Here is an 18,815-nt window from a genome sequence, read left to right as displayed (position 1 = left end):
AGGTGGGACTCTTCTTAGGCATTCCTTCCACATGGCTATATATGTATATTTGTAGAATCTAATTCAAGCAACTTTCCTTCCCGTCTATGTCCGAGGCAATGGTAAATCCGTTATTAATCGAAAACCCAGTGGTTCTTTCTAATTGCAGGCTAAACCTGTGGCTTTTCCGTGGTATCACCCCTACTATAAAAGAAACTAACTACTGGTCGCCGAAGCGACTAGAGCGTAAGAAAGAGAGATGGATTCGGATTTCGGCATTTCCAGAGAACTCTCAGATCTACAAAAACATAGAGCTCTTTACAAGCCTCAACTTCCTCCTTGTCTTCAGGTTTCTCTACTTTCTGTTTTCTTATTCTTAGGGTTTCTAATTTTCTTCTTTAAATCTGTTTCAATTCTCTATCTTTTCCCCATTACTCTGTATTTTCACTCATGCATTCATAAGATCTGAAATCTTTTCCTTTGATTGTTCCTCTTATATCTCGTGTAAGCATGATTTTAATCGCTTCTAATAAAATTGGATCGACTTCTTTGTTACGGATCTACTTTTTTCTTTTTCTTTTTTCCTTTTTCACTTTCTGGATCGTGTAGTGTTATGCTTGTTCTAAGTATTTTGATAGATTTGAATAACTTTTTTCCCTTTTTAGGGTTTGGATTTGTTGTTTTAAAAGTAGGTAATCTTGCATTTGAGGTGTGATTCATTGGAATGAAGAGAAATCCGTGAAAGTGTTCGATCAATGTAATTTTGCTGTTTTTTTTTTTCGTAGCTTTGGAGATTTTGATTCGTTTCTTGAGTTCATTTGACGGATCGGAAGTTGCTTGAAGGGATCTGATGCTTGCATTTAACTTCTGAAATAATTAGAATTCGTAAGAAATCACGATGTTAACTGTATGAATTTGATCCTTGTATGTTCCATTTATAGGTGATTCTTAATTCTGTTGTTGTTCGACTTACATAAGAATGCGAAGTGCGAGTGATTTGAATTTGGAAGATTTTTTTTTTTTTTTTTTGACAGCCTTTGCTATTTATCTGTGTTTATTTCTTTTCTTCTTTTTTTTCCCTTTCTTTTGCCATTTTATCGCTAGTCAGTTCACTCTCTTTTTCTTTTTCTTTTTATTTTATTATTATTAGTATTTTTTAATTATATACTACATATGTTTTGCCGATGGAATGGGGTTGATGCTATCATTAAAGAATAGTATTTTGATTCGAATAGTGTGAATGTGAACTTTTATTTGACAGAAACCAGACAGTCGGTGAAAAGAAGATTTTTAAACCCTTTCTGTCCATTAGTTCCTTTGGGTCTCATACCATTCAAAGTTTTTCATACTATTTCAAAGTTTTTTTATTTTTTATTTATTTCCATTTCATTAACATATGACTTCTTGATGGAATGGATTTGATGCTATCATTGAAAAAAATAGTATTTTGATCCGAATAGTGAGAATGCGAACTTTTATTGGACAGAAACCGGACAGTCGGTGAAAAGAAGATGTTTAACCCCTTTCTGTCCATTAGTTCCTTCACATCTCATACCATTTCAAAGTTTTTCAACTTTTTATTTTATTTCATTTATTTAACATTTGGCTTGTGAGGCTGGAGGAATTCACTGTAATTTCAATCTGTCCATCTAACTTGATTGGAAACATTTCAATGAAACTACGAAAGTAGTACAAGCAGAGTGAATGGAGGATAAGGTTGTTGATTTCAAAGTATTGTTCCTTTGGTACATGTTGCACTTTGTTGTTCAAGCGAGCATGTTTTGATGCCCAAACTAGCAGTCAATTCTTTTTGATGTAGGATGTCATTTCTGTCTGGGGTGTAGGCCTTTTGTTCATAATGTATAAATAGTTTATGTTATTTCATGTGAAGCTCTTTCTTATGAATGCTTACATTATAATGAGGTTGATCTCACTGCTATGCTGGCATATTGCATGAAGCTCATTATATTATAATTTCATCATTAACAGGGAACTGCAGTGAGGGTAGAATTTGGCGATGCTACCACTGCTTCAGATGCATCTGATGCCCACTCAATCAGCAGGTTGTTTCCCCACACATATGGTCAGCCTTTGGCTCACTTTTTGAGGGCAACGGCTCAAGTCCCTGATGCTCAGATCATAACAGAGCATCCACCAGTCAGGTTCGTAATTGCCCATAGTTGTTGTATTTCTTTTTATTACTTCATTTATTTACTTGTTTACACAGTATGAGAATCTAACATTAAGTATATGCAGAGAATGCCATTGCCGGTTAAGATTTTTGTTTTCGAAAGATGAGATTTTCCTAAGAAAGAAAAAAGAAACATCAACGCCCCTCCCCCAAATATCTGACATCTTGATCTTATATCTATCCAAACCATACCAAAAGGGATAATGTTTTCAAGAACATGCCCTCTTTCCCGAAGGTGAAAACTATTCCATTCCTCCACAAGAAGACAATAAGAAGAGGGAACATCAAACCATCCATGAACTGAGCACCAACGATTTCTCGCAAAGGCAATGGATATTGAGATGATTGCCAAATTGCTCGTTGTCATTATATAAGATGCATATGTTCGCTGACCGAAAAGCTTTCTAGTTTAGCAAATAACATAGTTGATCCTCCAAGCCATTAAAAAAAAAACAGTTGATCCTCTCAAGGGCCACATACCACCTAAATGCTTGCACCCTGGGAGGCATCGAAGAGAGATCTCCAATTGATGCCCTCATAGGGAACGATATACCCACTTTCTATTTTAGCTAGGACGCCCCATAAAGTGGGGCAAGTCTCGAGGACCGAGATGGTCGATACAAGCCACAAAAAAGGAAGATGAAAACACAAATAAAGGATTCAAGGAGGAAGATGAAAACACAAATAAACGATTCAAGGAGGAAGATGAAAAGCTCTGATCATGTCTGTTGACACTGGAGCAAGCTAAGTGATCATCCTCACCAATAACCTGACAGAGTGCCCCACTACCTGATAAAGGACCTCTTCAGTCGCGTCTGCACATCTCCATGGATAGGTCACACTCTTGTTCATCCATCAGATCAGGTTAACAGACTCTCCTTTAACAACGACACGATCTAATTCGCTTCAACTAATCAAACTTCAGCCGAGAGAGCCTGCACTTCCACATTGGCGTGTTCTGGTTGGGCCGGAGTATGCCCTCCTAGTAATACCATCTGCCTTGTGAAGAAGGCCCCCAAAGACACTCGGCCCAGGATTCCCAAAGTTGGACTCATCAAAGTGTAGCTTAAGGAATCCAGAAAGAGGGGGTGTTTGTGTTTGGGGGGGGGGGGGAGTTTCTTTCTCAGACACACCTCGTCCCAAGATTTGAATTTGACCTTGGGAGTTCCATATCTTTATTTACTAATCCTACATGCATATACTTCATAAATTCTTTTTAAGTATTTTCCAGGGAGTGTATCATCTTCTTGATGGAAGTTCGCAGACTCATTGTGACAAATGAGTTTAGTTGCCTCATCTTCCTTTTTCCATGGATTCATCAATCTCTTCATAAATTTGTAATGCAAATCCTAGGGGAAAGGAAGGCAAGAAAAGACTGGCAGTCAAGGCTGCAACAACAGTTAAGAGACCGTTTGGCGGTTTTTAAAAGAGAAACCGTGAGGTGGGAGAGAAAATAAAAGAAGAAAGAAAAAGAGGGAGAAGGAAGGAAAGAAGAGAGAAGGGGAAAGAAAGAAAGATGAGGAAAGAGGAGAAAAGAGGCGCGGGGGGGGGGGGAGGGGGGGGGGTGTTTGATATCTTGTGCGAAGGAGGAGAGATTTTTCTCCTTTTTTGCATCAATTGGGGTGGAGAAACTCCACTTATAGCTACTCCTTGAGGGCTGCACAAAATCCACTCTTCATAATTAGGGTTTTCACTCCTCTTGGCCTCTTCAAATTGAGTTTAACTGGTTTTAGTGATGGGCCCACCAACGTCCAATTGGATATATGTCACTTATGTCACTTAAGTTATTAGATTAATGACTTAAATGCCCCTCTAATAATTTAACAAGCACTAATCACTTGAGGGTAATATGGGCAATGTAGGTGATGAGATGTGTGGGAGCTGTTGTGGGCCCTAGTTGATGTGGACAGCCCCCACATCTAGGCTCTAAAATATCAACGTAATGAAATATAAAGTCCTAATAGAAACTCTCTAAGGATGGCATGTACAAAAATGCCAGATCACATCAATTTCCTATTAAAAAAATTCTTGCAGATCATCTTGTTCATTGTAATATTGTTTGCACTCCATAAATGTGCAGATGGTGTTATTATTTTTTAGTAGGAAAGATATTGAGAACATAAGATCTGTCCTAGATGGTTCAAGGCTGTATCTGTATCTGAGCTTAAGATCAGCTCGACGAAAAAGCTCGCTAAAACATTTTAATATATCAACATAACTGCCTTGTTCATAACCATTCTGAGATAACTGGCTTTTCATCTTGTTTACATGTACTTAAAAGATTTAATTGCAATTATCGTTCTGTTTATGGTGTAATATAACACTTCCTTATGGTTCCTTGTCCTTTAATCATTTATTTAGCATACATGCATGTGAACTTTAGGCACTTACTTCTGTTATATTATTTGATGTCAAATTCTTTGTTGCAGAGCGGGAGTGGTCTTCTGTGGGAGACAATCTCCAGGAGGGCATAATGTTATTTGGGGTCTTCATGATGCTATTAAATGTCACAACCCTAACAGTACTTTGCTTGGATTTGTTGGTAAGCATTTTTATCAGTCAAAACTTTTGGTATGTCGTTTTTTGGATGTCAAACGTTTTCCATCCTTGATTCATTTAAACTATTAAACATTTCAAAACAACTTACTTTAGGTCGGTCCTAATAACTTTATTGTGCTTCTCATTCCCAACTTGACCTCCTTATGTTAACTGCCATTTGTTTTTATCTCATTTGCCTTCTTAGCTGGCCTCTATTACTGTTGGGCATCATATCTTCTTTTCTTCCTTCTTTGTCATTGGCTGTATCAAGTCTCTATACTCTTGAAATCTGTTGCAGTTGTCACTACAGCAACCAATGTAGCCACTTTTTAGAGATATAAGAGTCCGTTTTTTACTTTGTGGTTTGTAGATGGAGTGAAAATTTCAACTTAGAGGTTATACGGTTTATATTGAAAGGGAAGGCCTTAGTGTTCTGTTTAGGATAAGATGCTATAGAAGTTTTAATAAGATAAATAATTTTAAAATTAGATAAAATTTGAAAAAGTTAAGAACACTAGAAACAACTATTTCAAAGCATAAATAAATATTTTATTGAACCTTCCTTCTAGTAATGTCATATTAACATCCATCTGAGTTCTGAACTCAACATAATGTAAGTACCATCTTTATAATCCATGTAAATAGAGTGATTTGTTCTTTTCTATGATGTGTGTACATGGATTTGTGTGTCGGTTGTTGGTACGGATGTGAGGTCTCCGACACGACAACCTAAAATCTAGAAATGGAGATGCGCATAATACATATAAAATTACTACTGATTACCAATCATAAATTGTAATAAGAAAAATATTGTATCCATGGGATTGAACCTTTGGCTCAATGGTCAAGGCTTTATTTTATTTGGAAATAAAACATTATATTGACTTACCTATTTAAGTTTTTAATATATTAATTGCTATAAATAACCATATTATTATGTAAACACATAAAATTTGAAGATCAATTTAAATATTTTGGTGAATCACGAATCTTTTCTTTTTAGGTTTTCCGAATTCGACACTCAATATCCATGTCGGATTCCGACACTCGTACCTGTATTGATGCAAGATAGAATGAATATAATATTGGAAGAAGAGTTTGTTTAGGGTTTTAGGTTTTTAAGAGGGGAGATAATAACAAATATTAATTAAAGAAGAGATAATAATTAAATAAGAGATCATGATAAAAAAGAGGTAAAAAAATATATTCAATAATAAAAAAATATTTCACTTGTCACTGAACAAAAATGTGTTGACCTACATTAAGTTTGACACTTCTGGCAATAAATTTGTCAGTGTCAAAATGAGTGTCAATGCGTGTTGACACATGTATCAGTATTGACACGTGTCAACATGCGTATCAGTATATCAACGTGTTTTGACGCTCGTACTAGCAATAAATTAAAGTGTTGGGCTAAACCATATGTTATTGTTTTTCACTCACCCCTCTTTCAAATCTCTCACACCCGCCCTCTGTAATCTTTTCTCACACGAGGTTAAGAAATATTCCATGGAATTCTTTTTTTGTGGCTGTCAAACATGCTCGAATGGGTTTATTTTAACAAAATGAATTTTCTAGGAAAAATATGTAAAAATAAAATTAGAAAAACAAAATGGACTGGAACAAACCATAACGACCAGAATGATCAGAATAGTCTGGATGTATGGAATTGACCGGAACACCTGCCAGTATCTTCCATTGCAAGTTGTATTCCTGTTTTCTTATTGGTATGGAACACTTTGGAAATTCTTCTTGGAACATATGAAAATTGACAACCATGAGCCTAAAGCTAAGCTATTCTAGACTCCAATTGATTCAACATTGTTATAACATTATATTTGAAATTATATGATTTTTTAAATGGTGTTTGAAATTATATGATTATAACATTATATGACGTTTATTATACAATGCCATTGTATTGTAACATTCTGGTACATAAAAGAATGCACACTATTAGTGATATATACTCATGGGTCCGTGCAAGTGTCTTGGTCTCTAACTGGAGCATCTTGTCGCTTCATCCATACCTGTGCTCATCTCCACACCATGACTGCTTATCTAGTGGTGTTGCATGCGTTGGTTCTCCACTTTATGTTTTTTGCGGTGAGATTTTAGACTGTTCTAGTTTCCCTGGCAGGAAGATTCCGGGGCAAGATTTTATGCTCCTCTAACTATTTCTGAATTAGATGCATCTGTTTTCCATTGAGGATGATGAGATTAGTTTTTTTTTTCCTTTTCAAGCTTGTGAACTTCTCAGTGATGATGCTTTTGAAATGTCATTTACTGTTTAACTTTCACCAGATTCACGCTACATTCTACTAGTCAAATATTCAAATAGAATTTCTAAAATATAATCACCAGAACTTATGCCTTAAGTTTCTGACAACAGGTGGCAGTGAAGGTCTATTTGCCCAGAAAACTCTTGAAATCACTGATGATGTACTTTCATCCTATAAAAATCAAGGTAGTGGTTCTTTCCACCATCTTCTTCCTTTATGATAGTTTTTATTTTATGCTGACTTCGAAATTTTCATTAATTTTCATTTATGTATAATATTTTTAATTTGATGATGGCTTTGAATTTTGCATTGAATCTTACTTTGTGTAAAAGATGGTTGAGTGCTCTAGTGTCAACCTGAATTTTTTTATTTTTTATTTTTTTATTTTTTATTTTGGGGGGGGGGGGACTATGATAATAAATTATTCTCATTTAGTTTACACACAATATTAACTTTGTTCTGGATATTTATATATGCGTCGTTTATCACATGGTTCACATGCTTCCAGAAAGTACCTTTTAGTGCTACTTTGGGATTTAGTCATAGCAATTTTTCCAGTGAACATGCTTTTCAAATTCCATCCTTTAGTAACGGAGCTGAAAATGAAAATTATTATCTTTACTCATATCTTGTAAACATGTTGATGCTGGATGTTTCTAGGAAAAAGGAATGATCGGAGCGTAGGTAGGGTTGGGGATTGGATTCTAGGAGGGAACTAATTGGATTGAATTCAGGAACTTCAAGGAAAACAAATTTGAAAATTTTTAGATTTAGAAAAGGAGATAAATTTTGCAACTGGCCAAAAGATCGGTGAAGATTCAACTGTTGGATCTCTTTGAAATTTAGTTTTCGTCGGAACACTTTTAGGTGACAATTGCAAAATTTGAGATCAATGGAATAATAAAGTCTCAATTCTGGGTGTTGCAGGTTTCCATTTTTCAGATATGAAACCTATAATAGTTCACAATCCGTCTGCTTGATCAGGCTGAGATTTGACTAGACCTAGTCAACTATGGTCTAATAAAACCCCAATGCTTCACACAGATTTGGCCGTTAGATCAACAGCAATAATATCATGATATTTTTACCATATTTTTTATTTTATGTTTTTCTTAAATTATATTTTTTACGCAAGGTTGGAGCGGGTGGAGCCTCCACCCGCAAATTGTGAGTTGCCTACTTCACTTAGACTAATAATTGAAATGGAAACTGAGGGACTTCAATTAATTAAAAACTACAACAATTAAAATGAGAAACTAATACTATCATGACTAATTAAAACTAGCCGAACCCAATTAGGAATTTCTTCAACTTTTATTCCAAAACCAACTGAAGAACTCTTTTACAAAAGCAAAACTGAAACCAAGGTTTTAAATTTCGGTTTCGGTGTTGGTTTCGGCCACCACCGAAACCGAAATCATGTAAAAATATGTTAATGATTTCGTTTTTTAAAATTTCGGTGTAAATTTCGGCGATTTCAATTATTTTGGTGGAAATTTCATGAATTTCAGTGGAAATTCTAACATTTCGGTGGACATTTTTAAATTTTCGGTGAAAATTTTGTAAAAAAAGGCTAAAAATGAAATTTCAACCAAACTTTCGGTGACTTTTCATCAAAATTTCAGAATTTCGGTGAATTTACATCTCCCCTCTTGCTGCTTCGCATTGAAGCCAAGTAAGAGGTGGGAGTACCACATGGGTCTCACTTGAAGATTGGTTGACGTGGCTTCTCATAGCTTTCCTCCTATTGTCATGGATGGTCCCCATCACATGGTCCATTATAGCAATTCAGGAACTTGATATTGACTTTTTTGTGCTTGTGAAGGTGGTTACGATTTGCTAGGCCGGACAAAAGATCAAATAAGAACAACTGAGCAAGTAAATGCTGCTTTAGCATCATGCCAAGCTTTGAAGTTGGACGCCCTTGTCATCATTGGAGGTAGATCCTGTGATTTGCATTTGTATTGACACATGTCCTTGTCAGATTATAGATTGGAGTTTCTTACATATAAATCAATTCTTTTTTAAGGTGTTACATCCAACACAGATGCTGCTCAGCTTGCAGAGACATTTGCAGAAAAAAATTGTCCTACAAAGGTACTTAGCATATGCGACAATTTTCTAGCTGAATTTGATTCATCAATCTAAATTCTGAGGTTAGATCAGCCATATTCTTTGTCCATACTAAAGCTTCACAGTAGTAGTTTATATTTCGTTCATGCTTTGTGAGCTAAAGTGGCCATTTACTCTGTCAACTCTGTCAGGAATCAGTACACAATAACGTCTTTTAGACTTTCCCATCAAAGCCTCTATTGCTTTTTGTAAATAGATTTCAGTTATTTTCGGAAGCTGGAAAAAATATACGTAGTTTTCTATAATAGTTTCTAAGATAACTACTCTATTTGGGCCTTGCAGGTGGTAGGAGTTCCTGTTACTTTGAATGGAGATCTGAAGAACCAATTTGTCGAAACCAATGTTGGTTTTGATACAATATGCAAGGTATTTATCAAAATTCAGATGCCGTGTAGATGCAGTTGCAAATGGGTTAAAAGTATTGATGTTAAATATGAATGGGATCGTATCATTAAATATTTATCTGGAGTATGGCCTGTTGTTTTCTATTAACAAATTTCAGTTGGTCAAATTATATATTGTCTTGAAGCATGGTTATATGTTCTCAATTTTTTGATGTGTTTAGCATCTAGAACCATTTTGTTCTACTTCTGCCTCTTGGACTTTGTCCATCCAAATAGTGCTTCAAGTGACAACAGTTTTGTGACTTGAGACAATCCACAAATCAATTAGTTGCAGCTATTCAGAATGCTGGAAAATGGTTTTGAATATTTGTTATTTTCCTTTAATTTTTTTGATATACAATTTGACACTATGATCATGGACATTAAAGCTTGTTTTCTTGTGTTTTGTCTTCAGGTTAATTCCCAGCTTATTAGCAATGTCTGCACAGATGCTCTCTCTGCAGAGAAGGTAATTGGCTTAATTAGTGCAATTAAATTCCTTTCACATGGTTCTTACGTGTCTCAGACTGCTTATGTATTGAGGTGGAAACAAACTCTGAGGCAATTGTTAAAGACATGATGGTCAACCATGGAGAGAACTTGTGCAGTTTTTATCTCTCTTAATTAATTTCTTGGTTACGTCACAAAAGAAAAAGAAAGAAAGAAATAAAGAAAAAGAAAAAGAAAAGAAAAACACAAGAAGGAAGGAAGGAGGAACAGAGCATGTAAATGTCATAGATATTATTTCCTATGTTATGTGCACGACTTGGTCTTGAAGTAGGTTGATATGTGATTTGGACATGGTTTTAGGAAATAATTTGGGATGACCGCCACATAATAATGTTTAGAAAATAATATGGTATAGCTCCCAATCTAGCCATATAATAATGTTTAGAAAATAATATGGTTTACATCCCAATCTAGTGATCTAATAATGGTCGCCTTGCCCTGAGGAAGGTTGCAAACGATTGTTATCGAGTGATTTTCTTCACACCAGAAAGAAAGTCTCCATGGTGCATGCACACAGTGTTTGGTGTTCTTTATGTTTACGAAGCCCTTTAACATCAATTTGAACGTTGAGGTGCTCTTGGTGAAGAAATAGGTTTTTTGAAAATCTAGTTACCTTACCCATGCCATGATTCTTATTAGTAACAAGTAACAACTACATTTTTCATATTGGAGGCGTCTTCTGGCTTTTCAGAAGTCCACTTTATGCTTGAAAGTTAAAACTGTTTATTCAATACATGCATTTTCTTCGAACTTTTGGTCGTTGTGAAATCTTGTGCAGACCAATGATATCTATTTGTTCTTTCAGTATTACTATTTTATAAGGCTCATGGGCCGGAAGGCGTCTCATGTTGCTTTGGAATGCACTCTTCAATCACATCCGAATATGGTTAGTCAACTTTCCCCATCTGAAATAAACTTTATTTGATATTGGTGTTGTCCGCACACAAACACTCACATCTGCTTTCTAACTAGCCCTTGACTACTGTTTTCATTTTTAGGTCATTCTTGGTGAGGAGGTGGCTGCATCAAAGCTTACTCTTTTCGACCTGACAAAACAAATTTGTGATGCAGTTCAAGCTAGGGCAGAACAAGGTTGGGAGTCGACGGTTTCTTTATCTGCTGTCAGTTATTTTATTCTTTCCTGATGTAGTATATATATTTATGGAACAGATAAGTATCATGGTGTCATTCTTCTACCTGAGGGGCTTATAGAAAGTATTCCTGAAGTGTACGCTCTATTGCAGGTAGTTCATTTGGTTAGAGTTATTTTCACTCTTATTGCTGTGATGAGCAGAATTGGAATCTGATAGCTTCTGTTGATTTCATTTCATATAATTGGATCAATATGTTCAATTGGTGCTGTGATCTTTTAATTGTCATAGGAAATTCATGGTCTACACGGGGAAGGTGTTTCTGTTGATAACATTTCCACGCAATTATCACCTTGGGCATCTGCCTTGTTTGAATTTTTGCCTCCATTTATCAAGCGTCAGGTTTCACTTTTACTTTATGTTGATGTTTACCAAGAGATACCAGATGTATTTCTTTCTATTTTCTGCTGATTTATTTTAACTCATTTTCATTGATGATTGGCTGAAAGCAAGATCTTTTTTTTATACAGCTGCTTCTTCACCCTGAATCAGATGACTCTGCACAGTTATCCCAGGTAAGGAGACTTACGATTTTTGTTTAGACCTCCAATTCTTTGGCTTCTCTATGTAAACATATTCAAATAGAACCATGTGTCTATCTTGTGATGACCTGTAAAACTTGGATGTGAGAAGACATGTCTGTGTCAGGTGCAAACTTCAAGACCTCCAATTCTCTCGCATCTCTTTGTAACATATTCAAATAGAACCATTTGTGTAACTTGTGAAGAGCTGTGAAGCTTGGATGTGTGAAGACATGTCCGTTTCGGTTGTGAATTTCAAGACCTCCAATTCTTCGGGAAGTCTATGTAAACATATTCATATAGAAAGGAATATTATTATTTTTTGAATGGCAATAGAGGATAGGAAAGGAGTACTTTTTTCGAATGTAGGAAAGGAGTACTTTCAAGCACAAAAATCCAAAATTAACGAAAAAATACCTATAAGATTAGCTAGAGAAAAAGAAACGATACCATATGCAGTTGCATGGAGATGTGGTCTGTCATTCAATTTTGTATTGACCTATAGAAGTTATGTATGTACACATTTGTTGGTGGCAAAGGAAGACATGAGGTGTTAGAGGGAGGATCCTGGAAAGCTTAACAAGCTATTCCGTTTTTATACTATGATTTGCCTGACACTTGAATTTATGGTCGACATGCCTTTCGATACATTTAAACGTACTAGTATAAGTGTTAACATAATGTGGGCACATCGACATGTTTTGACACTATGTCAAGTCTGAAATACTATTTTATTATCAGGGAAAAAGATCTATTTTATTATTAGTTACTATTTTAACTATTTTATTATTGATTATTTTTTTAACTATTCTTTAATTATGTATATTTACATGTGATATAGATATGGTGAATCCTAAAGGTTAGTGCCTCGTTTACAACAATTACTTGTTCTCATCTAATTATCTCTTTTTTATTTTAGACTTCTACTTGCATAATCATAATATTCCTTAACTTGTTAAATGAACACCCCATTTATCTTGTTGCACACTATGATTAATTATCAATAATTTTATATGTGTGTACAGATATGTTCCCGTTTCTGTATTTCAGGAGTTGTTGTGTCGGAAGCTTGTATCCATTTTGACACTCTGACATGTGAAGTTGTGTCCGCATATTATAGTTTTACAGTTAACTGTACTACTGAATGTTATAGGGAAGTGATATCGGCACTCCATTGTTTACTAATTGCACTCCACACTCGAGCATAGTTTTAAATTTCTGCCGAAATCCGAAATTTCAGCCAAAATATTTCAGTTTCGGTTTGGACCGAAACCAAAAGTACATTGAATTGGATTTTTATAGGATTTCGCCGAAATTTCAGTTGAAATTTCGTTTTTCACCGTTATTTACAAAATTTCTACGGCATGTTAAAAATTTCCACCAAAATTTTATACGTTTCAGTGGATTTTTTAAAAAAAATACCAAAAATTCCGTTGAAACCGAAATATTTCAGTTTCAGTGGTGACCTAACCAACATTTAAAACCTTGCGCTTGAGTAACCATTTTTCTGAATGGCTACTAAAAGCAGTTGGAGAATTGTAATAGCCTTTAAGTGCTAATTACTAATTAGAAATGTGTAAAGAGTGGAGTGAAATTATTGAAACATGGGAGTAGGGTTATCAAGCTTACCCCTTGCAAGGGCAATGATAAGGTTACTTGGAGCCCATCTTTGTGTGTGTTTGGGAGACCCGCTCGGTCTCATTCTCTCGTTAGTCCTCCTCTCTGTGCGTCGTTTGGTTTTGGGAGAACACCCTACTCGGCTTGGCAGCATACCCCTACTCTTATGGGTATTGGGTTGCACATTTGTTGCACCCTAGGGCTAGGTAGCTGTCCGGCCCGGCTGGGTGTTTTACCTCTACCAAATGTGCAAATTCGTTCCAAAGCTATATTATTTTATGTTTAAGTTCATAAAAGCTGATAACAAATTTATCTAAATTTTAAAAAATTACATTGGAGTTCAACAAATGATACGGGGAGAGAGACTGCACTTTGCTGCTAGCTCTAATTGGACATGTCCAGCGCATCCTGTAAGGTTGACCGCATCACCTTAGCTGTTTTGGTTGCTTGTGGGTGGGGCCTGTTGTTTGGGGCCACTCAGAAACGGCTGCACTTTTTTTCATTTTGGTGCAGCATGTCTCCTGTATGCTTCCCCTAAAAATATTGTTGAAAGGCAAGGAAAGGATAAGCAATGGCTTTTCCCCGGTACCCTATTACCGTGTTTCCAGCATATGTGATCTGACATGCGGCATTTCATTTTTCATTTTTTATTAGAGAGTCCTTGTTATGCGTGCATTAATTCCGATGACATGGCCAAAAAAGCTTAGCTCTTATGCCCTTTTTTATTTTGGGTGATGATTTTTTCTTCATGCTTTCTTGTGTAGATTGAGACCGAAAAGCTTCTAGCGCAGTTAGTGGAGACAGAAATGAACAAACGATTGGTAAGTTTTGTGGCATTTCAGGATTGTTTTTATACTTAAAATATTCCATGATATTAACATGATTGAGCACCTCCCCAGAGAGAAGGCACATACAAAGGAAAGAATTGTTTTTATACTTAAAATACTCTGATATAGACATGCTTGAGGATTTCTCCAGAAAGAAGGCACGTACAAAGGAAAGAAATTCAATGGAATATGCCACTTCTTTGGCTATCAGGCTCGAGGTTCTTTACCATCAAAATTTGACTGTGACTATGCCTATGTATGTCTTCATCAACATCAACTTTCTATTCTTAGTTTCCCAGTTATATCAACAGTCCAAGATTAATTAAAAACCACATTCATGCAGGTTCTTGGGCACATCTGCTATCACATTCTAGCAGCTGGTTTGAATGGCTACCTGGCAACTGTGACCAACCTGAAAAACCCTGTGAACAAGTGGCGATGTGGCGCTGCACCAATTACTGTGAGATTAAAATTATGTTTTCTCAGAATCAAAGTGCTTTATATTTATGATTTCTCTTAATCCAATGTTAGAGACTGTCATCTCTCACACATATGTTGATAACCAAAATTAGCTATATCTTTGACTTTAAAAAATCCCATGGTGTTGCCTTTGTTTTCCGTAATATTCCTGGTGTTCTCTACTCGAAAAAACAGACTCCTATTCCTAGTGACATGTTTTTGTTAATTCAGTATGTCTTTTCGGTTGTTTCTCTTGATATTACCTGCAATTGACAAATGACACATTTATATGGATTGCTTTTAGGCGATGATGACTGTAAAGCGATGGTCACGTGGTCCTCGGGCTGCGTCGATTGGGAAACCTGCTGTCAATCCTGCTACTGTTGATTTGAAAGGCAAAGCATACGAGTACGTCTCTATTGCTATGAATTGCTGGATGTTCTTTGGTGGAATCTTTCTCAAAATAAGTGATATGCTCCCCTTTGTCATAACATAGTGAACAAAAATCTTTTATAGATGTCCTCAAAATAATTTAAACTTCACATACAAAGCAAATTGGATTCTTTATAAAGGTTTAAAAATTGTCTGTACAAATGGAAACAGAAGACCTGTAAAGATAATATGCCTCTCAACAACTACATGTTCTACATATTTCCTGTCTTTCGTAATTTGATTTTTTCTTATATTTCGACTTGGTCCTCTGCATCCTGCAAAAGATGAAAGATTGAACTGCCCTATTTTTAGTTTAATTTGTTTTGTTTTCAACTTTTTTTTTTTTTTAATCTTTTGGGTCACTGTAGCTGGCTGATTTTCTAATAAAAAGGGATACTTGTGTTCTTTTTTCATTACCAAATTGAAATACAATGTCAGGGAAGGAGCTGCATTTAAGTTTTTAGCTCAATTAGGGGCCTATTTTAATTTAAATTTTTTTGCAGGTTCTTTAATTTAATGTTCTCTAGGACCTCTATGTAAGACCATGGTATATGGAAAGTATTTGGTGTTTGTCCCCACAATAGGTCGTGCCTAAAAAATATTTTCCAGTGGATGTTCCTAATTATTCCTATTTTAATTTAAAATTTTTTGCAGGTTCTTTAATTTAATGTTCTCTAGGACCTCTATGTAAGACCATGATATATAGAAAGTATTTGGTGTTTGTCCCCACCATAGGTCGTGCCTAAAAAATATTTTCCAGTGGATGTTCCAAATCATTCCTAATGTCGGGTGTGGAATGGCAGGTTCAGAAAGATAGAAGACAATGGTACAATATCCAATGCAAGTTTTGGCCTATCACCCATCCAGGGATTGGGTAATTGCTTGGATGAACTACATTTTCTTATAATAGATTGAAGCTCAATGCGTGTTAATGCTTAATGTCAAGCACAGACTCCCAACCAAAAAGATTGCTTCATAACCATAAAAGCTAGGCGTAGGCTACGTAGGACATTGTTTAAAATGGAAAAATTGACGCAAAATTTGGTTTGGGCCCATTTTACATAGAAAGAAGCAGAGCCTTAATAATCATAGAGAAAAGAAATTGTCATAAAAGAGAAAGGCCAAGGCTGGCCTCTCGTAAGAAATCTCTTTGCTGAAGCATTCAGCAGCAGAGAACCGCCAACTTGTCTTAATGACATTCTGGAAAAATGATGCATCATTGGTTAACGACTGTTATTTCCTTGCAGTGACAAAAAGATGTGCTCGTTAAGTTTCTGCATGCATTATTCTGTGTAACTGATAATGGGTTTTTCGGTTACAGGCTACTGAGACAAAATGCAGCGAGATTTTTAATGGATGATGTTTATAGGAACCCTGGGTCACTTCAATTTGATGGCCCAGGCGCTGATGCTAAGACTGTGACCTTGTGTGTTGAAGATCAAGACTACATGGGTCGGATAAAGAAGCTGCAGGAATATCTGGACAAGGTCTTCTCATAACCCACTTTTGTCTTTGCTTTAGTTCTTTGGCATTTCTTATTTGCTCATAATTCCTTCCATTTTCTTAATTCTTTACCCTCCTGATATGTAGAATTTTTATCCCATTTTTTTTTTTTTGCAAACTGTTGTTTTACATCCATGTTATGGATTTCTTTTTTCTGTACTCACATATATTATGTATAGATAACACAACCACGTGATCTAATTCTTTTTTTTTTCTTTTTTTATTGTTTCGAATTCCTTCCATTTTCTTAATTCTTTACCCTCCTGATATGTAGAATTTGAGCAATGATAGATACAAGGGAGCCCTTGCATAAAGAGCCGCAAAAGGGCTCTTCAATGGATCCACATCATTTTCAGTTACATTTTAAAATCGGTTGAAAAAGTAAAATCAGTTACATTTGATGACGTGGATCCAATCAAAAGCCCTTTTTTGGGTCTTTATGCAAGGGCTCCCTTGTATCTATCATTCCTCGTAGAATATTTATCCCTTTTTTTTTTTTTTTTTTGCATACTGTTGTTTTACATGCATATTATGCAAATTCTTGTTTCTGTACTCACATATATCCCTATTATGTGTAGATAACACAACCACGTGATCTAATTCTTTTTTTTTTTCTTTTTTTATTGTTTCGAATGGTAACATGGTCTAATATTTTTCGATATTGTGGTTATTTTAACCATCATTATTTGATTATTTATTTTAATATTTTACTGATTTTTCTTTCAATGTTTTTCTAATTTTTTCACTGTTTTTTATTAGAAAAATGTTCATCTATGACTAGATATATCTATAGGAACATTTTGGGTCAATTCCACCCCAGCACTAGTTTAATTACAAAGAGACACTAAATCCCTGCTATTTTTCGGCATGGAAATCAGATATCTGTATTTTTTCCATATCTCATGCTCCATTTTACCATTTCAGGTGAGAAACATTGTGAAACCCGGCTGCTCACAAGACATCCTGAAAGCTGCTCTAAGTTCCATGGCTTCAGTGACGGACGTTCTCTCTGTCATGTCTGCAACTTCTTTCGGTGGCCAGGCACCCTTTTAACTCATAAAGCTGGTCATCCTCTTCAGGGAACACTTCTTAGACCTTCAATTCCTTTCATCGGTTTTCCAGTGTTGTCTTATTTTTATTTTTGGAGTCTTACCTAGGAAATTAGGATATTGTGATGAGCATTTAACATTATAACCTTCAAACTTGCGTGTTTTGTAGACTGCTTGAGGTTTGATTACCGGCACAATTTACTTTCACTCTCTCGCCAACTCTTTTCACTCTCAAGTGTATTTATGAGTAACCTTTTGCGCCCGGGAAAGAAAAGAGTTGAATAAATCATTTCCCTATGTATGCAAGACCATGTTTTGATAATGGGAGGAATCACCTGGTTTTATACTTCTCTAATTGGCTACTGAGAGAGCTTTTTAAGAAATTGTAATAGCTTTTGGCTAACAGAATCGACAACGATGGTGGTGTGTAGTCTTCAAGTACTCGTTTCACCTCGGCTTTTACCTTTTTAACAGAAGACTCAGTGGAGGCTTTGATATACTTGATATACAGGTAAAGCTTGCGTTCTCCCGGACCTCACATTTTCCCACCTTTCGAACTTCATCTTCAGAATCTCAATCTGACTTATCTTCCTCAAAATCATATTCTCTTGCCTGGGATTTCTTTGCGGCTTTCCAGGCTTCAGCTTCTTCTTCATTTGATCATTATAATTACAATTTTCTTGTCAACAACTTGTGCCAATCAAAAAAAAAAACTCGTGCCAAATGAAGGGATGATCGGCCAAATTTGCTTTCTCATACATTTCTCGTTTCATCAATGCCCAACACCTTGTTCCTTTTGGATTTTGAGAATTTATTTTGGGTCCAAAACTGAATATTGGTATCAAAGTTTCGTTTAATTTTGCGTCCGATAATTAGTTTTGGACTCAATAATTAATTTGGTTTTTATCCAAACAGGATAAAAACCAACAAATCCCAAGCAATGAAATGCAATCCTAGCTGATGATTTACCAGTTAGAGAACTATTTCTCTATCAAAATGCAAGGAAGATAAGTGATAGGCACAGTTTAGACTGACACGAAGTAATTATAGCTTGGATACGACGAGTTTTAAGTTGTACACTAGTAACAACACCACTCCACGGATTCATCACAACACAATGCTGTTGCACGTCACTGCGAACAACAACACAATCCAAACAGTAATTCCCTGCTTGGATTGCAGGAATTTTCTGTGAAAGTCTGGAAAAGAAAAACTTTTCCAGAATCTCTTGCTTTCCCTT

General features: G+C 35.7%; 1 protein-coding gene across 1 annotated transcript; it reads left to right on the top strand.

Moving 5' to 3' along the window:
* The first annotated feature begins 172 nt into the window (after positions 1-172).
* On the top strand, positions 173-17,881 carry LOC143845447 (pyrophosphate--fructose 6-phosphate 1-phosphotransferase subunit alpha). The gene is made up of 19 exons (XM_077353793.1): positions 173-328; positions 1,969-2,141; positions 4,600-4,712; positions 7,101-7,175; positions 8,816-8,929; positions 9,020-9,087; positions 9,406-9,489; positions 9,922-9,975; positions 10,822-10,902; positions 11,015-11,108; positions 11,187-11,260; positions 11,399-11,509; positions 11,638-11,682; positions 14,070-14,126; positions 14,284-14,388; positions 14,476-14,592; positions 14,896-14,999; positions 16,345-16,510; positions 17,451-17,881. Exons 1-19 carry the CDS (start codon positions 239-241, stop codon positions 17,577-17,579), a joined length of 1,854 nt encoding a protein of 617 aa, XP_077209908.1. The 5' UTR covers positions 173-238; the 3' UTR covers positions 17,580-17,881.
* The last annotated feature ends 934 nt before the right edge of the window (positions 17,882-18,815 follow it).

The sequence above is a fragment of the Tasmannia lanceolata genome, unplaced genomic scaffold (genome assembly GCF_043159265.1).
Source record: "Tasmannia lanceolata isolate RefF3 unplaced genomic scaffold, GAP_Taslan_0.1 ptg000015l, whole genome shotgun sequence".
Classification (NCBI taxonomy): Eukaryota; Viridiplantae; Streptophyta; class Magnoliopsida; order Canellales; family Winteraceae; genus Tasmannia; species Tasmannia lanceolata.
The sequence above is the reverse complement of the archived record's forward strand: the minus strand, read 5'-3'. Positions and strand labels throughout refer to the sequence as shown.